The 27,931-nt window shown below is 37.5% G+C and overlaps 2 protein-coding genes across 3 annotated transcripts in view; one reads left to right on the plus strand and one right to left on the minus strand.

Moving 5' to 3' along the window:
* Nucleotides 1–23,135, plus strand: part of POC5 (POC5 centriolar protein) — a 34,324-nt gene extending 11,189 nt beyond the window's left edge. Inside the window, exons 4-13 of the mRNA XM_062018828.1 lie at nt 5,997–6,144; nt 10,228–10,424; nt 10,792–10,968; nt 13,187–13,291; nt 14,383–14,562; nt 15,684–15,846; nt 19,075–19,193; nt 20,001–20,114; nt 20,944–21,120; nt 22,725–23,135. Of these exons, the coding sequence (XP_061874812.1) occupies nt 5,997–6,144; nt 10,228–10,424; nt 10,792–10,968; nt 13,187–13,291; nt 14,383–14,562; nt 15,684–15,846; nt 19,075–19,193; nt 20,001–20,114; nt 20,944–21,120; nt 22,725–22,874 (1,530 nt within the window). The 3' untranslated portion in view covers nt 22,875–23,135. The remainder of the gene's footprint in view (nt 1–5,996; nt 6,145–10,227; nt 10,425–10,791; nt 10,969–13,186; nt 13,292–14,382; nt 14,563–15,683; nt 15,847–19,074; nt 19,194–20,000; nt 20,115–20,943; nt 21,121–22,724) is intronic.
* Nucleotides 23,136–24,109: 974 nt separating this feature from the next.
* The window catches only part of ANKDD1B (ankyrin repeat and death domain containing 1B), a 28,542-nt gene continuing 24,720 nt past the window's right edge, over nt 24,110–27,931 (minus strand). For both annotated transcript variants that reach the window (XM_062019457.1, XM_062019456.1), the window contains 3 exons: nt 25,649–25,847; nt 24,831–24,962; nt 24,110–24,481 (listed from right to left, as the gene is read on the minus strand). In XM_062019457.1, coding sequence (XP_061875441.1) covers nt 24,423–24,481; nt 24,831–24,962; nt 25,649–25,847 — 390 coding nt within the window. In that variant the 3' untranslated portion in view covers nt 24,110–24,422. The remainder of the gene's footprint in view (nt 24,482–24,830; nt 24,963–25,648; nt 25,848–27,931) is intronic.

Here is a 27,931-nt window from a genome sequence, read left to right on the forward strand (position 1 = left end):
CACTCTGATAGGTATAGGTACCTGTGATAGTGAGAGACTTTGTGGTACGGGAAGAATCAGCATCAAGAGTAATTCAAAGAACAAAAAGACAATTTACATCTGTGTTCTTATGTAGAAAAATATGAGATTTTAAGAGATATTTTTGAAATATGTTTATGATGCTTAAGGAAGAATGTTCCTGCCATTTAATGACAGTACAACTAGCAATTTAAAACCAGCATTTCTGTGAGAAAATGAATCTGTTAAAAGAACCAAGTAAGACTATTATAATTGACAATTCTAAAGATCTCTGTTAAAAATGAATTTTCCTTGCATGATTTTTTGCTACCTCATACAGTCAGTTCCTCTTAGTTATTTATGGTGGTTTTCTTCCCATGCTTACTCTCTGCTAATAGCTCCCCGCTCAATGTGCCTGATGATTGCTTTACATGTGCATCAGGCAATTATATCACTCTGCCGTTCATCTGTTAACAAATTCACCTGGCTTAATATTCAGTTCCCACCCATTCTGCAATTACTTTCATTCCCTCTCGTATGTTTTAGAGTTTTTTTCCCCATAGCCTATCAAGTTTTATCACAAGAGCTTCTATTCTGCATTAGAGGACTTACAAAAGGGTACAGTGCATTGGAAAATCTTTCAGAAAGTCTTCAAGTTTCTTATCAGTTCAATAACATCACCTGCTTCCCTCCCAAATGTTCAAACGATACCTCACTGCCTTGCATAGAAAGTGCTGAAATTATTGACGTTACCTGAACCAAAGGCATTGCCTGTCCTTACATCTGTTCGTCTTCCTGGGTCTGTATCACAGAATCACAGAAGGATTGGAAGGGACCTTGAAAGATCATCCAGTCCAACCCTCCTGCCAGAGCAGGACCACCTAGAGTAGGTCACAGAGGAACTCATCCAGGTGGATTTTGAATGTCTCCAGAGAAGGAGACTCCACAACCCATCTGGGCAGCCTGTCCAGTGCTCCCTCACCCTCATAGTGAACAAGTTTTCCCTCATGTCTTTTTGGAAGCTCTTATGTTCCAGCTTGTACTCATTGCCCCTTGTCCATTGGCTATCACTGAGAACAGCCTGGTTCCATTCTCCTGACACCCACCCTTTACATATTTGTAAATATTAATGAGATCACCCCTCAGTCTCCTCCAAGCTGAAGAGCCCCAGCTCCCTCAGCCTTTCATCATAAGGGAGATGCTCTGCTCCATCATCTTTGTGGCCCTGCCCTGAACTGTCTCCAGGAGCTCCCCGTCCTTCTTGAACTGAGAGGCCCAGAACTGGACACAATATTCCAGATGTGGTCTCACAAGGGCAGAGTAGAGGAGGAGGAGAACCTCTCTTGACCTGTGTTGGCCAGAAGATGAAGGCTTCAGGAAATTGACTGGAGTGTTCAGGGCATCATCTTGTCTTGGGCTACGGTTGAAGTAGTTGGGGCGGGGATGGGGGGGGAAATAACAGTGTAGCTTAATCATTGGTATGTCACTATGGGAATTTTGTAAACATGTTGGTAAGCTCCAAAACAATGCATTGCAAATAAGAAGGAGTAATTGACACAGGTATGTATCTGTAAATTAAGGCTTCTGTTATCCTTTGTATGTCTGCCCTCTTCTTTTTTTCTCTAGCAGTGTATTTATTATTGATTTCAAATCTTATATTGTGTATCATGAAGCAGTAGGTAATAAACTTATTCAGTCAATATAAAATTAGAGAACTTTTACACTGCTGCCTTTGGGTCTTCCATTATTTTCTTTTAAAATCAATGGAAGACTTTTCATGGTTTTGAGTTTGGTTTGGATCAGGCAGTTTCTAACCTAGTGTTGTATAATGAGACTATGCAATCAGTTTGGCCCACAGAATGGGCATCGGTGTAGTTTCTACAGCAGAATCTCTGTTTCTGGGGAAAATGTTGATGAGCAGATGGTAAACATACCAAACTGAAAAATGAAGTTCAGCTTCTACTGTTTTATAGACTAAGTTTGTGCAGAATGTCATCAGATGAGGAGAAAAGCACAAGTCCAGTTTTGCCAAAAGACTCTGTTCGGGGCAGTTCTGTTTCTTCAGATCTTCAGGTAGGAAAGAGGCAAACTCATTTGGTTCACTGTTGTGGTATTCTATTTGTCAAAGGATAATTACGACAAAATCTTAACAGAACTTTAATCTTTTTTGTTTTATATACACAGGGAAATAGTAAAAATGTCAGTGAAAAGAAGCAAAAGAGACAAATTGAGATTAAAATATCCTCACTTGGATTCTCTCTTGTCCATTTCACAAGAAATTTCAATTTATGTGAAAATTCCTACCTAAACTTAAGTTGTTGATTAATGACAGGTGCCAACTAGAAGTAGTAAAGTTTTCTTTATTTTTTATGTAATTTCTTCACGTGTATTAGGTACTATCAAAAAACATAAATTTGACACAGTAGGATAGAAGCCAATTATTTTTGAGGGATGAATTGTACCTATGTGTTAGACTTCTTACATAATGTTGTAAGAACTGTTTTGTTTTTTTAATGGATTTATGTCCCTTGGAATAGAATTGCAGCAAAGTTAATCTCAGAAAGGAAATGTTCTTTTTTGTTCTGCATCATATATGCCAAGATATGCTGGAACTTGGCATGTAAGTGGGGGTTTTAGCTTTTCTATCCTTAGTATTTTTTTCTGAGGGGATGCAAAGATAACTGATAAAGCCTTTTTCATATTGTTTTGAAAAAAGCAGATTTTCATACTTTAGTAATCTATTCTTCCTATTTTGACAGTGGGTGAGTTATTTTCGTTTCATATGATTCCACCCAAAACCAGGCTAGTTTTGACAAAAATAATTTTGCTAATTGCCGTGTAGAAATGCATCTCCACTTTTGTTACATTGTGACATGTGGATTGACTTTTTCCTTTTAAACTATCTATATATGGGCAAGTCATTATCTATTTGAGGTCATAGCTCATAGATGGCATTATTCAGCAACAGTAATTCATTAGCGTTTCCAATGCCTTTTGTAGTTGGAAAACAGGATGAAGGCATTGTGCAACAAATTTCGAAAGACCATGGTTTCCTTTTTTTTCAGTTGATTATAACACTGTTATAAGTCTACCTTATAGAAAATGATAAACTCTTATTAATGACTGTCTGCTTTGCAACTGAAAACACATATAGCATAGAAGAGAATAGCCTCACTTGGAGGGGATCTAACAGTGATTATCTAGTCTAGCCATCTGACCTCTTTGGGTTTGACCACAGGTTAAAGCATGTTAAGGGCATTTGTTCAAAAGCCTTCTAAACACCAACAGACTCAGGGTGTTAACCACCTCAGCAGGAAGCCTGTTCCAGTGTTTGACCACCCTCATGGTGAAGAAATGCTTCCCAAAATCCAGTCTAAAACTCTCCAGTGCAGCTTTGAACCATCCCCATGTGTCTTGTCACTGGATGCCAGAGACCAGAGATAAGAACCTCCCTCTCCACTTTCCCCACCTTTGAGGAGCTGTAGGGAGCAATGAGGTCACCCATCAGCCTCCTTTTCTCCAAACTAGAAGAACCCGGAGTCCTCTGCCACTCCTCACAGGAGATTATTAGTGCTGAAAAAGAAGAACGCTGGGGTCACAGCTGAACAATAGGACTGCTGACAGGAAGTATTCTGCTTCTCCTAGATGGTTTTGGAGGGCATTTTTTTTTTTTTGTTTAGGCCTTTTTGTTAATTTAGTGTTTTTAGGTAGAAGTCAGATTATTACATTTTTCTTATAAAAATAATTCACTGGCTGTTAGAGAATGTCTGTTTGCTTTTCAGTTGTGCAAGACTTTGACCATTCAATCCATTCTTTTTGTACTGTTTAGTAACCTTGACTGCAGTATTAAGGACAAATTCATTCAGTGTCTGTAGATTTCTATAGTGCTTTAAGAAGGAAGAGCAAAAATGCAAAAAACTCTTTGCTTGTTGCAGAACCAATTTATTTACTTCTGCAAAACGAAGGTAGCGTGCATTAAATGATCAAAACTCCTCTGACCTTCAGGCCTTCAAATGTATTCCTGTGGTTTTATGCTGTAACAGAATTTTTGTAATTCACATAACAACTTGAAAGTTTTCTTCAAACCACAAAAAAGATACTAAGTAAATTAAAGATGGGTTATTTATTTTATTCTGTTGTGATGATATTTTTTATTGGTCAATATTGAATTCCAATTGCAGTGCCCTTGTTATGGAGTATTTAAGATTGAGATAGTGCACTTGATCCTTTGGTATTTACATTTCTCTGCCTTACATGTTCTTATTGCCATCTCTGGGATTGGGTTTTTTGGTCTAGTCTTCTGGTTAGAATTGGGATACTGTGATTTCTTTGATATTTACTTTCAACTTTGTTCAAGTGGTGCTGTAAGATTGTAATTTGTAAGCTTTTATTTCCAGATTTTTCACTGAATATTGTCTGTTGGCACTTTATGTTGGTGCACAACACCACTTTCTTGCACCTAATGGATGCTTTGCGTTTTAGTAAGAGTTAGAATTTGAAAAAGTAGATAAATTTCCAACTATAACTTGATATGTATATTTTGAGCACCCAAGTTGTCTGTAGTAAGTCAGACTGTCTGCTAGAGATTAAATTGGGTTATTCGAAATGAGCCACATGCTTGCACCTGGCATCTAACCAGCTATGTCACTTGGATTGGATAAGGTAATCATGGAAGAAGCTGGATCAGCTCTGACTGAGAACTAACTGTTTGGGGGGGGGTGGAAATTAGTTTGAAGTTGCAGTTTGGTCACACATTTTCTCTGAAGAAGATGAGGAAGTGATCTAATCTTTTCTGCACCTTCATTTAATTTAGATTAGTTAAGGTAAAGATTTATGTATTGCCTTTTTCACTGTGCTGAACTTTTGCTGCAGGTAGTTCTGTAGAGTTCCCATCTAGTTCCTGGTTGAGTAGCTCATCTGAAGATACCTGTTTTCTTCTGACAACTGATAAAATTTTCTGTTATCTTTATACAGTTTAGACTTTAAAATTTCCTTTTGCTCATCACAAAGATACACTGTATTTTTTTGTAACTATATAGCTTTATAAATATTTGTTTAGCCTTTTTATTTTAACATGATAGGTCAGAAGATATGAAATGGAAATTTGAAAGGATACTGGACTTTAGTGAAAGTGTACAAACCCTAGCTGCTTAAATTCTCTGGTTAGTTGAAACCCAAATCAATGTAAGGGTTACACTGAAAGTTTTAAATTATTTTTCTTTTCTGCTGGTAGATTCAAAAACATATTAGATATGATTGGTGCTTTCAATAGATTGATGCAACATTAACTTTCTCTTGCTTGAGGAAGAAAATAATTTTTCAATTCACAGCTGGTTACTGAGGTTTGACCTCATTAGGGTACTAGCCAGAACCTAGTACAGAAGTATTAAGTGAAGAAAAAATGACTGTTAGTGGCCCAGTTTAATAATTTCCAATTGGCACGTTTTGCCAAATCTTTAGTTAGTGGCTTTCATATCAATGTTTAAGTGCTACTGGAACTTTTTAAATTAACTACTGGATTGTATGTTTAAGCTATAATAAAAATCCCTCACAGTTTCACGTTGACCTTTGTCATGGCTATAGAAATATCTGGTTTTCTTTGCAGTAATAGTAGTGTTTTAAGTACTATTGGGTGATTAATAGCTTATGTGATCTGGAACTGGTTTTTTACCAGTTCATGTTTTCATTTAAGATTCATATTATGGTATCTGATTCTGGCATCTAGTGACATCTATCTTTGTAAAAAAAGCTTTTACTAATTCACTGAAGTCCTCTTAGTTTTCTCCTGTATGACCTACTCTATCTAGGTGGTCCTGCTTTGGCAGGAGAGTTGAGCTAGATGATCTTTCAAGGACCCTTCCAACTCTTACCATTCTGTGATTCTGTGAATAATAACCTTTCAAGAATCACAAAAAAATTTAACTCCTTCCTACATATACCTGGTTTTTTAGAAACAAAATTGAGGTTTGACATAATTATTTGTCATCACTTTCTAACAGGATCAATATGAAGAACTGCTTTGTTATGCTGTAGTGACTTCGAAGTTTGAACAGTGTGTTTTCAAGTGGTCAGAGCCTGCTTCAGAACTGACAGCAGGTGGCAGATTTTCACGTGTAAGGGATGATGCCATTCTCCATAAGACTCCAGGTAGTACGTGCAAAGCTATGCATCAAGCTTACATGAACAGTAATGCAACTTTTTTTCACTTAAGTTTTCTAGTGAATTCTGTTTGATAAATATATGTAGCTCGTGTATAGTGGTTTTAGGTTTTGCACAAGAAATTTAGGAAAGCATATTCACTGAAGAATTCTCTCCCTGCCATTGCTTTCAGATGTTAGTATTGATGTGCTGACAGTTCCCTGTTTTTTGATACAGGTGTTTAAAGTGTTCAGTGTAATAATGCAAAAAGATGTGCCCTTACTTACAATATACTTAATCAAAATTTGAGAGGTCACAACTGTTTTTGCTCATACGTGTGGTGTCATGGTGGATAAAGAGTATTTAAGTATTACTTCTATTTAGAAGTAAAAGGTACCTTAAAAGGGCTCATGTAAGGACTAATTCTATGATTATATGAATGTTATTCTTGCTCTTTAGTCCAATCACTCTATTCTAGTTTTACTTATTGCCTGATAGTTAGAACTGTATAAACCTAGTGTCTTGTGGTGCGTCAGGAACACTGGTATTTGTGGTTGTATTTTGTTTACTCTTGTCATTCACATTAATATTGAGTAAGCTCTGTTAATTTTGTTTTGGAAGAAATGGTAAAAAAAAAGTCATACCTGCATTACTTCTTTTCTAGGAAGTTGAGATTAGTCAGGAAGAACTTACTTTAACTTCTATTCTTTGTTATACTATTTAATGGGAAAAATATTTACCTACAGTTTTCTCTTCACTTTTTCTGTGACCCTAGAGGATGGGTTTATCTCTGTTATTTAAAGCAGCGTGGGGTATAAAATGTGTATGTAATTTTACTGCTGGAGACTAAGCAGCCTTGAAGTGCTGTGTAAATCTGCTGCTAATTGATTTGGAGTAAATGTTATTTGTAGCTAATGAGTGCAAGAACTCTTGGCCTTGCTGATCAGAGCTAAACAACTCTGCTAGCAGGAATTTACCAGTGAGATTTCAAAAGGCGATATAGATGCTGACATTTGTTTATTTCATGTTAAGAAAAAAACCTTATGAGTAAAAATGAGTCTGTCTTTTTAAATTGTGTAATGTTTTCACAGGACTATAAAGCAGTCTTAGAAAGCTGTCAATTACAATTTAGTTAGCTCATGTTAATACAGTTTAATAAAAAAAATTATCTAGAAACAGGTTCTTAAAATAAGGAATGTGATTTAAAGTGAGGGAGGTGGTAGTAGTTGTGCTGTGTAACCTTCCACAATGAATCTGTGCAGTGGAGCTTAGGTATGTTCAGTCACCCAAGCCAATATCTATCTTTCTAATGTGCCCTAAGGAGAAATATTTTATAATTTTTGCAAACTAGTGGAGAATCAAAAGTCCTTACAGACCCCATATCCATAGCTTCTCCCTATGCAGACCTAGTGTGTTTGGTGTTTCAAGTATCAGACTGTAGCAGGAAACACAGAGAAATGTAGAAGGTGTCATTTTAAGTTCATTAAAAGCATGAGAATGGTGATTCAGAGAGAGAATATTCTGTTAGTACAGAATATTCTGGAAGTACATCTGGCACTAAAATGCAAATAATGTTAGAAAAACTTCTTCCAGCAGAAAAGTTTCAAGTGTAGACATTGCATTTTGATTTCTACGAATTGAACTTTATTAACTTGATCCAGTGTAGTCCTGTGCAAAGTTGCATAAGCAATCATATCAATAGAAGCTATTGGTAGTTTTGTACTTTGGCAATTATTCTTGAACTGTCAAACACTGTAGGAAAAAAAATCCACTGGAGTAAGAGGTATTCTAGCAACTCCTAGGATGAGAACAGTTGCTTGGGGTTTAAAAAACTGTAGTACAGAAATATTTTGGTTGGATGAATAAAACATCCTCATCTGTTATACAAGCTCGAGGTACTGAAAATTACAGTTTGATAGATTCAACCAAAGCTACTGTTCAAATTATCTGTGATTTCCATAGCCAAAGAACGTTTTGTGGCTACTGTCAAGTTTGGTTTACACTGTTTCCATGTTAGTGGATTCTGAAGGAACTGCCAGATAATCAACATATAAGGATTAAGGCTGCAGGATACAGCAAGCTGTAGGTAATAACAAGTGCATTGTGACCTGTAGCCCTTCTGTCCATCATGTCCTGCCTACATGGTGCTTTTGCCTTGACTTAATGACACTGCCCCCAGCATACACCAGGCCTTAGCATGAGATGTGTATTAGCTAAAATCTGAGCAAAACTTGAGTAAACAGTCACAACATGATAGAGTAATTGTAATTTACAGTTAGAAAACAGTACAAACATGGTTCCTGTTACTAGTGTCTATCCACTGCCATTGATGGCAAGGGGCATCCCCACTTGCCAGGAAGGACTATGTGGATTAAAGCCACCTCAAGCCCATTGCTCTGTTGAAAGTTTATTTTGCTGATTGCTCAGTTTTAGTGCTGTTGTGGGTTAAGCCATGCTTCTCTGGCTAGCATAGGAATGCATTTGCACTTCTTGATTAACTCAGGTCACTTACACAACCAGTTGATCCACTCAACTGGTACAGACAAACCCTTCATCACCAAAATTAGATGTATTTCAAGGAAACCAAGTCATCTATCTAGCATGTCAAATTTTTTTGAGATCTTTACAAGCAATCAGTGTTCAAATTCTGTTCAAATTAGCTAAGCAATACTTCTCTCGTTTGCAGGAGAAACGATAAGAATCTGGAGCTTGCTCATAATACGCTGGTGCAAGTGGGAAAAATCTGCCTATGATCTTCTGCATATGTAATGGAGTAGGGAATTTAGTCTAGAGAAATGATGTGCTAGATGGTGCTTCTTTATCTAAATTGATTTGATTTTTATGATGTGTTGTTGTACATAACCTCAAGAGAAACACCAAAAAAACCAGTTGTAACTGCACCTGCATCACAGTTCTTCCTTATTTCCTTCTTGTTTTGTAGCAAGTGTGTTTTTGCAATTCAACTTACTTGATGCAAGGGCATATTAGCCAGACAGCTCTTGTTTCCTTTGGACAGTGACAACCATCAGGCTTGGCCCTGAAGAAAGGAGAACTGTAAATTTACAGTGTCCACTGAAAATACTGCTTTGTGACAAAAAGTTAAGCTTATTTCTGCATGCTTGTGCCAAAAAGTAGAACCCATTCGCTATGAAAACAATTGTACAGATAATATTTATTTTCAGAAGTGAAGGCTAAAAATGTTGGCTATTTCCTCTCTCCTTTTATGAGAGTATTCTTTCGAAGCTGTCTTGATTGTTATTAAAACCAGGAACCTGTTAATCCCTCTTCTTTGCAATTTTTTTTCATTCAGCTATCAACTGCATTGACAAATATAATTTACTCTGAAACAATATTTAATTTCCTCTATTTACCTATTATCTCTTTTTTTTTTTCTTTTCATCGTTGGAACTCAGACACATGCCTGTTCACTTCTGGGCACAGATTAATTTTTATTGCAGTGGTAGTTAGCCATAACATCTGAAAGTGAGGCCTTATTGTGTAAGGCATTGTATAAATTTACAGTGGACATTCCATTTCTCAGATAGTTAAAAATCTAATTAAATTAGCAAATTAAAAGCTGTAAGGAAAATAGATCCAGGTACATACCAAGATTGAAATATTCCAACAGGTTACGTTGTCCGCATGCAAAGGAAGACGTCTGAACTCAGGAGTTTATAGTCTCATTAGGGAAAATGGCAAAAGTTTTTAGAGTTTTGGCCCAAGATGTTACTTGACAAAAACTCTTCACTGACAGAGATGCTTTTTGTTTCTGACAGCACTAATTTTTGGGTACTTTCTGTGATCAACTTCTTTAAAATGAAATCACAATGAAAAATTCTGGTTTTTAAGGGAGAAGTAGTTTTGGTTTGACTAATGTTAAAATAGAACTGTTGGTTTAACTATAATTGTATCTTGGAACTGTATACTTAAATTGCATTGTTTTACAGAGGAGAAGGAGGATTCTGATGTTATAAATATTTTAAGGATTTGGGTTGTTTGGTTTTTTTTAATGCCTGACTTCTGACCTCCATCAGAGTGCAGACCAGCTAGCTTTTCTGCAGTATCAATCTTTATTCTCTGTTTCATTTTCAGTCTTAATATCGGTGAAAGAGCCTCCTGAGGCCAATATGGAAAGACTTTGCCCTGTTCCTTCAGAAGAGACTTCTTCACAAGGGTCCACGTGTGGTCCAGCAGAAACCAGTGAAATCATAGTGACTGAATTAACTTTACCTGACGAAAATGTAACTCAAATAGAAAACATACTTGATTTTTGGAGTGGAAGTCTTAAGGTATTTCTTTTGTATGGAATCCTTAAAAACCATATGCAGATGTCAGTGTATTGTAGAATAAGTGAGTGTGCAAGAAGAACTGCAGTGTGATTGCACTGGAAAAAGGTGGTTTTCTTTTTGATTGTTGTTGTGTAGTGCATAAAAGCACTATAATATCTGCTTGCAGGAACTTTGGAATAACTTTGTCTTTTGAGGTGTTCAGTTATTCAGTAGTTTGTCTGGTAATATTTATAAACAAACAGTGTAATGAAGGCATCACTGTAAATATTCATGTCACCTTAATTGCAAAGTGTTTTAAGATCAAAATGTTAGAGAGGGAGGAATAAATTTACTAATTGCACTACTGTCAATCCTTTTACCCTTTCAGACAAATGTTCTGACTGAATTGAGAAAATGGAAGCTTAGTTTGATTGAACATCATAAACTTCAAATGACACAAGAAAAAGAGAAACATGCTGCACATGTGAGACAACTGAACAATGAGATGGAAAACTTGAAGGAGTTGCTACACACTTACGAAATCTCTCTTGGCAGGAAAGATGAGGTAGTTATTCATTTCATAATTCAAGAGTTCCTTTCTTTATAACAATACCCACACTGAATTTTTGGGTCCATATTGTTAAATGAAATAGCAGCAAGTGACACAGACAAGTAAATATATGTAGACTGTATAATAGAAGAAGAATCATTCTTGCTAAAAATGTTGTCCATACTAGCAGTGTAAACTTAACATATTGTATGTACATATTTTGCATTGTTTGCTGCTTACATGCAGAGTCTATGGTAGTTCCTTATTTATTTCATGAAGATCGCTCTGGCTTTAGGTGAGACTATTTGCTCTCACACTTTAAAAGCCTTTAATTTTTCAATTAGCAGATTGACCAGTTTTATAATTATTTTTCTTAAAAAAAAAAAATTTTCAATAGAAAATTTTTATTGCTACCACCTTAGTGGTAAGTGGCAGTGCTTCCATGTATCACTCCATATTTATCAAAACAGCTGTATTGTGACATGGGCATAACATGAAGTTCTTCAGCCTCACAAATAATACTATAGATTCTTATTTTCATATTCTAAATCTCATAAATACTTTCTAATGGTAAAAATATACCAACTAACATGTATTTAGGGTAATATTTCTTGTATGTATCAACAGGTATGTAGCATTAAAAGCTGATATTTTGTATTAGTATATGACACTTCTTCAACAAAATGTATTCATTTCCTTTGCATTCTATTGTTTTGTTGATAATTTGTGCAAATTTCTGTATAGTTTTATATGGATTTGTTGTTGCTGAGACTGTTCAGTTATTCTGAAACTGCAAAAAATTTAAATTAGTCATATTTAATGAGAGATAATTACTAGGTTTATTAACATACAACATTATGAAAAACTCATTCTTGAAAATCCAAGGATGAATTTGCTTTAAATTTCTCTGAATGTATCAAAATGACCTTTATTTTCTTCTGACTTTGATATTTTAAACAACTTTAAAAAAACAAGCTTTTGCCTAGTAATATTTTGTTAAACATTCTGAAGATTGACTGAAACATTGTGTATGAAATTCTGTACTGAAATAGAATTGGACTTTTGTACTATTCACTAGATTACTTTGTTGAGCTAAGGGTAAATTTTATTTTGAGTATAATTTATTTTGTTGCTCTATCTTCAATTAATTATTGCATGTGGTGTTAGTTACTGACAGAGCTTAAAACATCACATTAACATACATCATTATGTGGCACAGGCTGCCCAGGGAGGTTGTGGAGTCTCCTTCCTTGGAGGTCTTCAAGACCCATCTGGATGCATTCCTATGTGACCTGATCTGGCTGAACTTGCTTTAGCAGGGGCGTTGGACTAGGTGATCTCTAAAGATCCCTTCTGACCTCTGCCATTCTACGATTCTATGTTGTTCTTCATAATCCTTAGCTGTAGTTAAATTTGTTACTCCCAGGAGTACCAAGATTGGTCACTATTGCCCATTGGAGTTGCTCAGATGTGATTTGATGGCAGAATCTAGCTGAAGAAGTTAGGCAGAAGTGTAGAGAAATACTCTGTGATTTGATGTATCCAATTTGTGTCATGCCTGTCTGATTTCATATTGGAGAACCTCAGCTGTTTCTGTATACTAATTAAAACATACATGGAGATTGGTGGCAAAAGCCCCCAGCTGCGTTCTCTGTCCAGTAGGCCATCTTGCCTCTCTAAAGTTTTGGTTGCTGTAGGTCTATGTATCTTTCATGGGAACTGTTAAAGAGAGTAATAATTCTTAATCAGATTTTTCTAGTTCTTTCTAGCATCTCCTTAGGTTGTTTATTCTGGTCATACAATTGAGTAAGCTTTCTGCAGATAAAGTTTCCTTACACTTCAGTTGATTATTCACTAAAACAAGTCTTTAAATATTCCTGGTTTATCAAAATTGTCTTTGAAATAAGTGATTCTTCTGGCTTTATGCAACATTTAATTATAAGGAGGTAGCACAGAAGCTTGCAGATGTAGGATGAAATAATTCAGTTCAACTTTTGTGAACCTCCAGGGTCTAAGTGTTTAAGTGCCACAGTTTGACTGTTGAAGCTTCAGGAACTTTACTTCTGATTTGAACTGTGATTATTGTTACCTGCTTGATTAGGGTAAGAGGAAGATCCAGTAGAAACCCTCTGTTAAATGCTTTATGTGAAAAATAACTGATGCATAAAGGACATAGTATTTGACCTTACAAAGATCATACCTATTGAAATCGTGTTACTAAATGTTTTTGCAGGTGATTACTAACTTGACCCAAGCATTGGAGAGACAAAAGGAGAGAACAGAGTTGATGAGAAAGTTTACACTGTGGCGGATTCAGCATGTTAAAGCCAAACAAGAGGTATGTGTGCAAAATAAAAATGCAGTGAAAATGAGACCTCTGAACTCACAGAATCAGAGTTGCAGCAGTTTCTGTTACACTTCAGTGAAATGACAATATTTTCACTTTTATTTATTTGACAATGTCAAATAACAGTTTGAAAACAATTCTAAAAAGAACGCTGCTGTCAGAATACTCTCTGAGATGGGGGGGGAAAAAAAATCAAACCTGTATTTGTCTTATATTGCTCCAGTTAGTGTAATTAGCTCACAGCAAATCACTGTGGTTTACAATATCTACATTTTGAAGTAAGTGCTAAGAGAATCTGTCAAAATGTCAAACACATATTTGTTAACAGTGATATGATACAGTATTACATTTTTGGGGGAAGCCACTTTCACAGTTAAAACTGTATTTGGGACCTTTGTTCATTCCTGGCTAGATTAAAGTTCACTGACAATATCCAAAACTCTGCTTTGCAGAGGGGAAGATAACCTTTTTTCTTTTCTTTCCCTCCCATCCTAGAATTTACTAAAAAATTGGAATCTGGTTTTGTTTTAGCTCTTTTTATTTTTTCTAATTTCTGAAAAAATAATTTCATGCTGAAATATATTGTCTGGTGACTATTTTGAAAGAGAGTAAAATAATTGAATTGTTTTAAAGAACTTTTTAAAGCGTTCTGAAGTCTAAATTTATTTAAAAGGTAAGTGGTTTATGTTAATCATCTGCAGTCTTTGTGACTGCATATTTTGCGGCTCCTGTAGTGAACCAAATGTTCCAGATACCTGCTAAACAGCTTCACCCATGCATGGTTACAGCATATAAGTGAGGTTTTTGCTTAAGAGCCAAGAGTAAAAATACTGGTTTGTGTAACCAAGGAGTTCACAACTGGGTTCTCATTTGCTTTGTGACATATGTGCAGGGAGAAACATTGAGCTGCTGAAGATGTCTTTGTGTACCACCACCTCGCTGCAGCACATGTAGCTCAGCTTAAGGTGTTCTGACTGTGGTCTATGTAATAAGCTGTAAAACAATCATCCATGCTCTCTTGAGTACCTAAATTAATAGCAAACATGACCTTGCATGTGATGTGGTTATATTTGTTTCCTAAGGAATATGAAAACAGAATAGCAGACAGGCAATTCCGAACAGCTTTGTTGAAGAAAGTATGGGCTGCATGGCGTTCTCTTAGTGAAGGAAAATGGAAAGAAAAAGTAGAAAAAGCCTGTCAATTAAGGGCTGAAGATGTCTGTATTCAGCTCACCAATGATTACGAAGCTAAAATTGCAGAGGTAAAATAAGTTTTAGTTTTCTTTCTTGCTTGCTTTCTTGCCTTTGCTCCCCCATGCTTCCAAAGTATATCTTTCTCAGCAAACTTGAAAAACTTGAGGGCTTTCCAGCAGAACAGAGCTCCCAAGACACAAGAACATCTAAGGAGATCTGAGATCCCTGCTATAGTGTCTAGATGTGACTTTTTTTTGTTGTTGTTTTTTTTTTAACTCTGCATCTGCTATAAAATGTTGCTGATCTGTAGGCACAGGTGTGAAATCGGTTGAACTCTTCCTGAAATGGGTCAGATCTCTATTTGCCCACCAACAGGATGGTCTTTGTTTTTAAGAGCACCCTGTTAATATGGGCTATCCATTTTGAGGCTTCACTGAAGAAGACAGTGGAAAGAGAAGGCCATTGTTGTTATCAATAGTCATGATGAGTGTAATAGTTTTTTCCTATAATAACTGCTCAAAGGCTGAATTAACTTTGGTTTCGCCTTTGACTTGCCAATTAATCTTGTTAAAGAATTTTCAGAGCTTAAGGTAAAGTCAAATTAGCAATGTGGTTTTTTTCATAAAAAGTTTTTAAATATACTTTTTGAAAGCTTTGTATTTTAACAAGAAATTAAACTTGGAATTTTAAGAACAGGCTTACCAAATATGGCTTACCAGCACAAAAATAGTATGTAGTGAGTTACAAACTTAACTTGGTCTTTTCTCAGCATTTTTAGTTTTTTACAGTAGTTAGAAAAGAGATTGCTGATGACAATTCACTCTATGCTTAAATAGTTTTCTGGGAACACTTATTCTTCTGTGGAGTGAATCCATGTTCCTGTGGAAATCTAACTTGTGCCAGATGCCTGACTTCTAAAAGACAAAAACTTGAGACAAATTTCTGCTTAGCTGGGTAGGTAGATTCTGACAGTCCTTTCAAAGGTACTCTTTTCCTTGGTATGCTCTGATACAAATAATGTGTTGTAGTACAAAGAAATGACAAGTAGCTGTTCATCTCTAGTGAATCAGAGATTGTAAAGTTAAAATGTCTATCTTTGTAAAGGTGATCAAGTGACTTTTAAGTGAGGAATATGTTCTAGTTTGCATTCAAATGTACAAGCCAGCTGTTTCCTTACTCTATTTCATAGCTAACTGCTGCTTTGGAACAGACAAAAGCTGAGATGCTGCGGCTGCACAGTGAAAGAGAACAGTATGAAGACACCATGAAGAAAGCCTTTATGCGTGGTGTATGTGCTTTGAATCTGGAAGCAATGACCATGTTTCAGGGCAAGGACAGTAGGACAGATCCTGGTCAGTACAAAGAGTAGCTCTGATCTGATGGGAGTCTGGGATTTTTGGTTTTTTTTTTTTTTATTTAAAATTTCTCTTTTTCTGTTTGTTTTTGTTTTAAATGTGAGGACTTGTGGCAATGGTTTTATGAAACTTAGGGCTTTAAAAATTGCTGTTGAATATGTCTGGAAATATTCTGATGCTGAACTTTGTACTGCTGTAGTTGAAAGGTGGAACATGTTTTCTTCATCTCACCTTGCTGAGAGAGTGGTGACCTGCAACTGAAGGAACAAGAAGCCAGGGATGGTAACATACTGTGGAAGATAACCCAGAATTGTCAGTACTCAGGTTATAGGGAATGAAGGGAAAATGCTAGAAACCCCTCCTTTGTTCTCTTGAATCTTAGCATGCAATTAATCTGTTTTTCCCAGACAGCTCTCCCTTCTTTCTTAATCTTGCCCTTTAATGCAAAAAAGGACAAGTAAATCTCCCAGGTTCTGTACTTAGAGTCCTGTGCCAGAACAGGAAACACCAGTGTAATTATATCAGCAGCACACTCGTAAAACTTGTACAGCTCCACAGGAAAGAGCTGCACACCCATACTGCTGTAATGAAATCACCTCCCCAGAGTGAGACAATCTATAGCAGTAGCAGCATAATCATGCTGATGCAGCGGTCTACATTACAGTAGCCGTGCCAGGGAGAATGTCACAGCTGTACATGTGGCTTAACAACCAGCTGTCATTAGTCGCCCTAGACAAGTAACTCCAGTTGCTAAACTTAACAATCTTATACCAGAAGTTTCTGAACTACTTCAGAGAAACTCTTCCTCAAAAATATAGGTATGAAGGGGAAATGAAACCCTGACAAAGGTGTAAGGGGATACTTACATGAGCGGCTTTCTGGACCTTGTTAAACATAAGTGGTATTTGTGCAGATGCTTAGGAAACTAGAATGTGACATTGACTAAGTGCAGTAACTGTGTGCTAGTGAAAGCAAAAGGACTGATATTTGGGGAAGGTCAAGAATGAATGATTTCTTGAAGAATACTGAGTTTGGGAAAGAAGTTACAGCGTATTGCCAAAGTCCTTTATTTTTTACAGTGTTATAAACTAAAGACTACTCACTTTTAAAGCTTTAACTTATACTTGTTTATTGTTTTCCAAAATCATGCAATAGATAATGAGTCTCCCTAATAATGACGGGTTACTGAGTGGTGTGAAATAGGAAAGCATTGTTTCTCTAAACCTGTAAAGAAGAGGGTAAGTAGGAAGGAAATAAAAAGAGTTAGGGCTGCTATGACCTCAGGTTCATAAGCCAAACATTTTGGTCACTTTTTACTATGAAGCAGGAGCTGATACATGAGCACAGTGCCTAGATATATTGCAGTACTGAACAACACTGTGGTGCCTGTCCCAAATTTTTTGGATGTCAAGGACCATGTGCTTTAACTTCCTGTGGTGAGTGTAGACCTCAGCAGGCTTTGTAACATCCCACAGTCTCTGTCATCCATGGTCCCACACCTGCCATCTCCTTATATTGCGTCTCATATCACCTATTCCTCCGCCCAGGCACACTGTCTCCTTCCTACAGACAGACAATGCTTTTAATGAACTTTTAATGAAGAGTTACACAGTTATTTTAATATGATTGTGGAACTGTTTATTTGCATTCTTTGTCAGGTATAACAGAATGGTGATCAGGACACTAAGGAGCTTCAGACATCAGAACAGATGATTATTGTGATTTGTTCTAGTTTTGTCAGCTGTGGGCATTAGAATTTCCACGTGCCAGAGTACTTCAGTGATTATATATTTATATAAGCACTGCAGTGCCACCTACTGACACTCAAAATGAAGGCAGAATTTGATCCCTTTACAAATTTATTATCATTAGGCTATTGTAAGGTACATTTAATAGACAGTATGCAATGAACATACATATACTACACATTATAATGCAGTTTATTAATAGTGTGTAAGTAGCACAATCTTAATGGGCCCATAACATTTGGAGTCAACGGTCTAGAAATGTATCTGGTTGAGCTACTGTCAGATAATTATTACAATTATTATTAACATTTTTGAATTATTTTTAATCTCTGTGCGCTTCAACGTGAACTCCACAAGAATTCATTACCTTTTACTTGAAAAACCCTACCTCTGCTTTTTACGTGACATAGATCAGATCTGATCAGTCTGAAACTGTGCATTGGTCCTGCCTATGCTTAAGCTTAATATGCTTGTACATACATATATATACATATGTACATATATAGCATACGTTCACTCTTGAAATCTTTGCATATTGCACTGATTTGAGCTACATTACTTATATCATTCCTGCTCACTGTAAAAAAAAAAAAACTGAATAAACAAAAAAACCCCCACCACATGACAAAAACCCTCACAACTACCACATGGTGTCACTCTAGTCCCTGCAAAATTCTCTTAATCCTAGAACTGTTGGGAGCGTCTTCTGCTTCAGAAATAGGAGAGTAAATAAGAATACCATTCTGCTTCCTTTAAGGAATTTTGCATTCCAAAGATACTTGGTATAGGTTTGTCAATCTAACCCCTCCAGGATGTCTGCATTGTGAGACAAAAGAATGCAGGATGGATTTTTTTTTGCAATCTCAGGATTACATAGCTGGGGTAGGGATAGAGATAAGGGCTGTACGACACCCACAGATTGTGCCTGCCAGCCCTGCAGCTGGGGTGTGCCCAGTGGAGATGAGATGCTGCTAGTCTTCACCTGTGGCTGCTGGAAATTGCATTACAGTTACAGTGGAAAGTTAAAATAGCATTTTATTTCATTTTACTGACAGTATCTTATGCCCTCACTGAAGTGCAGTATGGCCTTCTGTATTTTGCTGTTCTCTATCTGAACTGGATTTTGACCCTTAGCACCTCTGAACAGCTCTTGCACATCAGATACAGCATTGGCAAGTGGTACAGAGAACCGCGGTCTATTGCACTGCAAGTGTGTGACAACTGCCACAGGTATGTTGTGGAATGCATGGAAACAAGCCTCCTGGAAAGTATTTTTTTGAAGCATCTGGAAACAAGGGTCAAATACAGGAATGTTTCTCTATATATGCACCTGCAAAGAACAAGTTGATATTTTTAATTGGATTATACAGAAATCCCAGAGGAATAGTAACATTTTTACTGTAACTTATCTCTTTTTTTCTCCTTAGAGTTTGCTAGATTATGTGCTGATCCCATTACTTTGTGTTTCTAATAATAGATGTAGGAAGTAGGAGAAACGATAATGGTACCATTGTTGCAGGAAGACCCCCTCCTTCACAATACAATCCACCCTCACCACCACCTCCACCAGCAGCTGCTCTTCCGCTGGACGACATGGTAAGCATGCTGCAACTGAAACAGAACTGCATGTTCTAGTGACAAAATGAACTTCCTCTGTTGGAGCTTCATAAAACTAAATGCCATAGCCCATGAACTGAAGTCATCTGAAGACAGTCCGAGTGTAAAAAAAACCTATGGGTGTTTTCATATGGCATGGTGTAAACCAAAAGCCTGGGGCACAGCTGCTGGGACTTGCTGTATTTTCATTAGGGTCATTCATTTTTATTGCAGTGAAAATGCATTAAATTGATGAAGACAGGGTCACTACAATAAGCAGAATTTGTTAATGTTCTTTCTGGGGAAAAAAAAAAAACCTGTTAAAAGGGTTTTTCTTTAAAAAAAAAAATTAGTGTAATCTGGAAAGAAAAACTGGCTTAACTTGGAGCTTCTTGTTTTAAAAGAGTGTAACATATATAGACACTGAGGGAACTCAGTGTATTGCCCTGTCAACTTAGCCAGATCATAGTCCAGTAGCTTGGATGTTCTGGACCTACCCTGGAGTAATCTTGAAGCTGTTGCCACTGTAAAACAATTTAATGCTAGAGTACAGGTTACAACAGAGAAGATGTGCTTGCCTCTCTCCTGATTTTTCATTCTAATAGTATCAAATGTTACTCACATTGTTTCTACAGTTTTTAGACAAGTATTCTTAAATTAGCCAGAGAAGAGTAAAACTAGAGATAAAGTATCTGCAAAGAAGTTAAACTTAGAAGGATAATTGGAGTAGTTAAAACAATTACTAAGAGTAAAACTGTATTTTCTAGAAAGCTATACTCATTGTTTGTAAACTCTGGTTTTGTTCAGTTTTCTACCCACCTGGATCACGCGAGCACTTCTCAGACCAGGCTACATTCTGATTCTCCAGTAATTGTCACTAGCTCAGCTGCAGGATATGGTGTGGTGGCAACCCAAAGACTGGTAACATGCTGTTCTATTCTGTTTATTTATTTACATACTAAGGCATGATTGTAACAAATATTAGCTGGGGTATTGTTATTTCCACATTTTTCAGAGCAACTCAAGTACATAGTTGAGGAAAGTGTTGTAGAGTTTACATAGTTGTGTGAAGACATCAGCTTGCAAATGCTAATTCATGTTACCATTTATGTTAGAAGCCATTTTAAATTATTTTTGGAGGGGGAAGTGTGACAAAACAAAGAACGGAAAAGTGCATGTACACTTCTGTAATAACTGGTGTTTCACATGATATCCACTTGCTGTGGAAAGAATAGGCTTTGTTTTTTAGCACTCTCCTCCAGGTCTCATTCTCATGTTTGTTGCTTAACCGTCCTTTTTACACTTCCCTACTGTCTTCTGTATTACTCTCCTTTCTTTTCTCCATCTGATATCATTTGCTATCAGCTGTCAGAGAAAGATGTGGCATTTTAGTGCATGGAGGACTTCTTGTATCTGCAGTGTTACTGGTAGAAAGACTTTCCAGGGTGATGGAAATGCCTGGAGCTGTCACTCAAGTACGCAGCCAGTGAGCAAAGCCAAACTATCCATGATTTTTGTCTCATTAGCCTTGTGTGCCTCAGGATAGAAGTCTTTTGCTTCAGTTAGAGCAGAAAAAGATGGAATAAACCAGGTTGCAATTAGGTGGAGCAAATTCAGTCCCATATAATATTGCCTGCAACATCCAATGTTCCATTTAGGCACGTGGCTAATAAACTAAGCAGACCTACTAGAGCATTGTAAATATTATGGTTATAATTTTTTTACCAACTCTTACTTAATTTATTTGTAGCCCACGGCAAAAGTCATAACATCTGCTCAACAGAAAGCGGGAAGAACAATCACTGCTCGAATCACAGGGCGAGCTGATATGGGACAAAAAGCCAGAATCTGTGGTAGTTTAGCAGTGATGGGAGTTGCTCCACCCATGAGTTCAGTCATTGTTGAAAAACATCATCCAGTTACTCAGGTAAGTAAGAATTACACTTGTAACAGTACTCCTATTACAACACATTTGGTAGGAGTGAAGAGGTGTTAGACAAGGCTCAGACATGAGTCTTGTTTAAAGCAACATATAGTACAGCCTTTGGGGTGGCTAAAAGGCACTGGTGAGGAGAAGAGCTAAATATTCCCACTGTAATTTCTCTTGTTTTTGTAGTATTGATTTCACAGGTATAGTAGTCTTGTCTGTCTCTTTCTTGGCCAGCTCTTTGTGAGTCTTCCCTTTGTAGAAGTGGTCAGTTGATACAGCAATGTTTGGTGCCATCACCGTGCAACCACAAAGACAAGCTTCTTGGTGTGTAGCAGGAAGAGGTGGTAGAGATACGTGACTGGTGGTGCATAGCAAGTTACTGGGGAAGAAAAGTACAACTCTTGTCTGGAGGCAATAAAATTTGCCAAGCCTGCTGCTTGTTGTATTTTGAGTCTTACTCTCCACTTTCATCCTGAAGAAAACACTGAAATAAGTGCATTAGTAGGGTCTGAAAGCAACATCCAAGACAACTATAAACAGTGGAATAAATGGCCTGGGCAATCACTAGCCTTTTAGACCAATCTGAGGGGGAAAAAAAATGGGTTTAACCATTGTACATGTATAAAACAGATCTATGGACAGTTGAGAATGCCGGGTTTTTTGTATTCTAACCTGCAAAGCAGGATCTCAGCTTTCTTTGCACTACGTTAAAGTCAAGTTCTCTTCAGTGATATTGCCAGAACAAGCAGGGATAGATCAGGTCCCTTAGTTTGGGCTGGAGTTAGTGGTAACTGCCTGTGTGAGGAATGTTCTACTTCCACTCATTTCCCGCCAGGAATAGGAGCCCCATGGCCAGCTGCATGTAGCTTTTGAGAATTTAAGCAGGAATCATATTTAAATTCCCTATGTCCTTAGAGTGTTGGAGGTTTGGTATGATACTTATTTCATTAAGAACAATTACTAGATTCATGTTGTGTGACTGGTATGTCAAGTACCAATAAAACTGACTTTTAAAAATGTAATAAACACAACAGTCTCAGAGATGCATTCCACACAGCCTTTTTGCAAACAAATGGCTAACTGGAAGTCAATCAGATTGAAGTATTTCTCTTGAATTAACCTGACAGAAGAGAGAGTTTATCGTGATTAAAAGCAAACTGACTACTGTTTATTGCAGAAAAGTGGGTCATTTTGGGGGGCAAAAATTCATTTTTGTTAAATAAATGCAAACCTTTTCCTTTCAGAAGCCAGGGACCATTCAGAGACTTCCTCATAGCAAATACCGAACTTCAAAAGGAAAATTGGCATGATTAAATTAGCACTACAGAGGAAAATTCAGAAAAATTTGGTAAAAAAAACAAACCTTCAAATAAGCTGGAGTGACAAAGGCTCAGTTAACTGGAAGTTTAGCATCCAATGTCCTAGATAGTCTATCACAGATAAAGAAAAAAAAATGAGTCTGTGAAGTAACCTTTTTTTGAGACCTGTATTTCAGTTTGCTGGATTACAAATCTTTGTTTCACCTACACCTCACTCAGAACTACTCTAATGGGAATTTTTGTGTACAGTTAAGTGCTTTGATATATCTGATTACTTTTCAGCAAACCATATCCCAAGCTACTGCTGCAAAATATCCTCGAACTCTGATCCATTCTTCTGGTTCTACCACTGTGAGACCTCCAGGACAAGCTGGGCGAATGCTTCAAGGTCAAACTCAGACCAGTATTCAGTCAATAAAAGTTGTTGACTGAGTACCCTTCTCACCACTAGGAAGTTTTATCAAGGTACTATTTAAACCTCTTCGCAGTCTTTTCAGATTTGATGTAGCAAGACCTAAAGTATGTATCATGTTTTCACCCTTTTCTAAAAAAAGAATTTTAAAGTGCTTTTATAGTAAACATCTGGAGGGGGGAGGAAAGAACTACCTCCAAAGTACCTGAGAACTTATTTTATTACAACACTTTTTATTTAAGGGATCTTTTGCCCACTTTTAAATAAAGGATAGAACCTGATTTTTATCTGATTATCTCTCTTTAGTCCTGCTGTTACTACTGTCTACTTCTAAGTGAAAATTAAAGCTGGTTTTGTTACATTTGCTTTTGGTTGCTTAAGCAACTAAGGGTAGTTAACATGCGTTTTAATTCTATCCAACCACAGATCATTTAAATGAAGAGTAACAGGATCAAATGCCTCATGCCCCGGCTGTGATTCAGTCTGGGTGAGGCACTGAGCCCATCACATTGTTTAACAATCTCATTTTCCAAGCTCATATTGCAGAAACTTGATGTGTACCTGACCAGGTTTTGTGACCTGAGATCCCCCAATTCCAAAACCTGAGGCTTTACTGATCTGTTTGTGTGATCATGATGGGCTTAGTACCAACCGTAAGGTTTGGTACAAAACAATGCTAGCTTCAGACAGAGCAGGCAACTCCATTCTTCCAATACATGATGAAACAATGTCTATTTTGGTACAGAGAAGACTGCAATGACTGACATTTGATGTATTTTTTCAGATATTAAATACACTCACTGGTAAGAAAACCTTTAACCATGTTCAGCAAGACACTACCACATATTCATTCTAGACATGAGCAAGAACTAGGTAAATAATTACTAGATACATTAAGTATCAAATGTTGTTTTCTGAGTATGTGCACAAGCTTATGCCATGACCAAAAATGCTGCTGCCAGCCACACGTGGGTTTAGGCATGATATTCTTGTATATTTTCACTCCATAAGTCGAATGCTGAAGAAGACATACTTGGCCTAATCCCAGCTCCAATTAAGCAAGAGAAATGCCCTCTTAGACACAAACACGATAATCCTACCGCAACTTTACAAAAACCTGAATCACAAACAAGGCCAGGTGCCAACCTATTTCTGGAAGTGTTGATTTATACACATAATTTTCATTTATTAAATTTAATTTATTTTAGATAGAAAACATCTTGTTTATATTTCACATCAAACATAAAATAGCTTAATTTGCAGTGCCAGTGGGGGATTAGTGTATCAATGTTAAGCCAGGTGTACAAATTGTAGGTGGGTGGTTCTTGCCTAGCAGGATAGTCATTGATTACCAGCCAGCCATTCCCTCTTAAGTTCTTGTCATCACCATATAGCAAATGTATGAGAGAGAACTAACCAAAATTTCAGGAGTGCCACCTTCAAGCTTGGAAAAAGTTCTACATGTTCAAAAGAAGAGCTTCTTTCCAGCAAATACAGTATTTTTATTTCAAAGTAACTTTCCACCAGGCACATAATTCCATTGCATCTGCCATGTTTTATTGATGAACTCATGAAACTGGACATTTTCTGGACTCTCTGTCAGTGCTACTTGCAGCTCTGGTCTTCTCTGTAAAATAAGAAGAGAAAAGGCTGGACATGTTCACCTTTTTACAAGGTCAGATTAATGTAACTGAAGGATGGGCAATCGCATTTTAACCTTTGCAGGACAAAGGTGGGAAGCAAAGTTTGTTTTTATCTTCATTTAGAAATCTCAAATGTCACTTTAACGCTTTTCCTCAAGCACCCTCACCCACCAGCAAGAGCAGAGTCCCCAAAACAACGTGTCCTGAGTCTCAACACCTTAGCAGCTGCAGTCCCACAGGGTATGGTGCCCCGTGATCTGACAAGATTAGGTTCATGCTTTGACTTTATGATCTTAAAGGTCTTTTCCAACCAAAATGATTCTATGAACTTACCAGCTAGAGGCTGAAATCCTGCCTTCACCAGATCTTCATAAATATGTTTGACAGGATTCTGATGAGCCAGCAATACACCATGTAACCAGATGAGCAACATTCTGTTTCCGTGCTCCTTGTAACTTTTTTTCCCTATAGAATAGAGAAAGCATGTGTCTGTTCTGTATGGTCGAAACAGTGTATTTTGTGCTTTTGCACTGTTAAAAAATTCCAAGGGGTTTTAAAACCTACTTATTTACTCTTTCACCTAGAGGCAAAATAAAGACTGATTTACTATTTAATAAATAAATATATATATATAAAAATAAAATTCTAGTTTTAAGGCTACTGTAGAGGGAAAATAATCTAATACATCTTAAACTCAATTTTTCCCATTGATTTTTTTTTTCCTCAAAATGTGGAAATATCCTGGAGTATTAATAAACAGGATCAATGCATGCTACAGGTTTATTCCTTTCCCAGCACTTGAGATGGCTGAAACCAGAAAATGCTGTTTCATGGCCACTGTGAAGACAGTGTGTGCCACAAGGTTCTCTCCCCTTGTGTGACCTGCAAGACCCTTTGGCACTGATCACTGTGGTTGGTTGAATTCCAAAGATGAAGATCCCTTCAAGAAAAACATGAGAAGTGACTCACACTTGCACAGCACCATTTCCCAGGAACCAGGGACAAGGCTTAATGTTCATTCACTGCTCTTTGGAATTTGTGTAAGAGAAATAGGGCCAGCCTGTGCCAGGGATTGATAAGTAGTTTAAAAACCAACTGAACTTTGGTTTTCATAGCTTATATATTATGTCTAGACATTTAGGTCTTGTTACCTGTCCACTGTTCCTCAACAGCTTTAATTTGTTCATCTGTGAACTTCCAGAACAGGGCCAGTTTCTTCCACTCCTGGGGTTTTAACTGGTTGTAGGCTAGATCCCAAAGGGAAGAACGGATTTGCTTGGTCTGTGTACTATGGTCTTGTTTGAAGGACAAGCCAAATTCTGACCCATCGTCACTATGAGTGAGATGTTCCTGAAAGAGAAAGCAGCTGATAAGTTCTGTAATGAAGCTGGGAACATCTGCTCAGCAAGCGGTGACCACAGTCCAGTGCAGCCCTGTGTAGCTATTGGCAGATCATTTGCTCAGAGCAGGGAAAGGAATTGTGTTTGGCTAGTGGAGCTCTCTGGAAGATGTCTTAGGGTGGGTGATGTCATCACATCTTTTAAAAAGAACCCTGCCTGTGTCTGTTGCTATGTCTTGTTGAGTTAATGCAAAATAAACCACCTCCTTTCTCCATTACTTGATAAATAGCGAGTAACTGCAAGTTAACACCAGCACTGCCATGCTCCTCATCTCCATCTACTTTATATGTCACGTTTTGAACACGGTTGGGTTATAGCTACTTACTCTTACTCTTTCCTCTGGATTCTCAAAGTGCACACCTCTCCAAGAGAAGAGGGCAGGCACCACTGGCATGGAGCTTGCCCAAGCTGCTCCCAGGGCTCCCTGAGGCAGGGACTGCCAGTTCCTTGGATGGCAGCATGAGCTGTGGGGCTTAGCATATCCCTGTGCACCAGCAAGCACATATGTGGAACACCGATCTGGTTTTAGTGCCTGCATAAGCAGAATCAGATAGATAGAAATCAAAAACCACAAGCATTTTACCCTCCAGATTAAAAGTGATGTTGCTACCTTATGCCTGCCTCACCTGACACAGTTGTTTCATGTTTAGGCTTCTCTGCAAAAGCCACATCTAACAGTGATTTCAGCCCTGAGTGATGTGCAAGGAACAGCCTCATTCCTATAGTGTAGCTAAGCTTAAACTACTTTTATATTTTGTTTACATGCTAGTCCTGTTTCAAATCAGTCTCCAAAGTGAGAAATGTCTTCAGGAAATTAACACAGGATGACAAAGCAGATACTAAGCGAAAAAAGGAAACGGCAGAACATTGGATTTTAAATGTGCCAAGCATAAAATACTCCATTCCAGATTAAATTCAGGAAAATACAACAGGGTTATTTCCTAACACTACACGTGTCTTGCAAGAGAAAAAAAATGAAAAATCTCAGTTCAGTAACTAAGTGCTGCCATGTATGTTTGATTGCATTTTTCTGGTGCAGGCTTTATTTCATGCTTCTTGACACATGCAAGGTGAGCTTTACAACACTCTATAAGTTTGTTTACAACAAACATAAACAACATAATAGATGGCTCTTATGTTTGTAAACAAAACAAAACCCTACGGGAAAAGAAAGAAAAAAACCCCTTTTACAGCAGCACAGCTTCTCTTTGCTGCCAATTGTGTGTCTAGACAACATAAGTAGCAGCAGGCCTCAAATACAGTGGAAAACAGCCTGGGCAGTGAAGTAAGGGCTGGGCACAAGCGATAGATAGGAAAAAAAAGTGCCAACACAGCAAACGAGACACTCTGACACACATCAGCATCATGTGCACTTCCTCATGGCAACGTGACATTTCCTTTTGTAACTAATGCCTTGTCACAGATGCTAAGTCAGCTTGGTGTAACAAAAAAGACAGTTCTCACAGTCATGGTTCAAAATGCTGCAGTTCTGTATACGGCAACACCACCTGAACAATGTCATATTCCATAACAGTGAGATCTGAGCTGCCTCCAAAGGCTGTGCTCTTAGCTTCAGGTAACAGGATGTGAACACTTATGTTCTGTTTCCCAACATCTGTGGAGCTCTTGCAGAAAACCATCTGCTTAGCCATCTTTTCTTCTCCTCAGGCAATTCAGTAAACAACGCCAAGAGGTTAGAAGCATTATGGGCTTGCTGCTGACTTGCCATGTCTTCTCTGGCAACAGATTACTTCACTTCCAATTCTCCTTTAAGCCAAAAGAAACAACAGCATACCTGACAAGTCTGGCTGAGTTGATGCAAATCAAATCTCTGCAACATGGGGAACTGGTGGAGGTGTGTTTCACGGCAATCAGTCTGGAACTGTAATTTACCAGCACAGTGCCCTGTAATGCTGGCATGGATTTGGACACACTGAGGCAGAGTAGGGTAGTGAAAAAGCTAATTGACGTGCCTGCCTGGGCAGGACCACTGTGGCTGCCCCATGCCAGGAGGCACTGGGCTAACCTGCTGAA

The sequence above is a fragment of the Colius striatus genome, chromosome Z (assembly GCF_028858725.1).
Source record: "Colius striatus isolate bColStr4 chromosome Z, bColStr4.1.hap1, whole genome shotgun sequence".
In the NCBI taxonomy this organism is placed as follows: domain Eukaryota; kingdom Metazoa; phylum Chordata; class Aves; order Coliiformes; family Coliidae; genus Colius; species Colius striatus.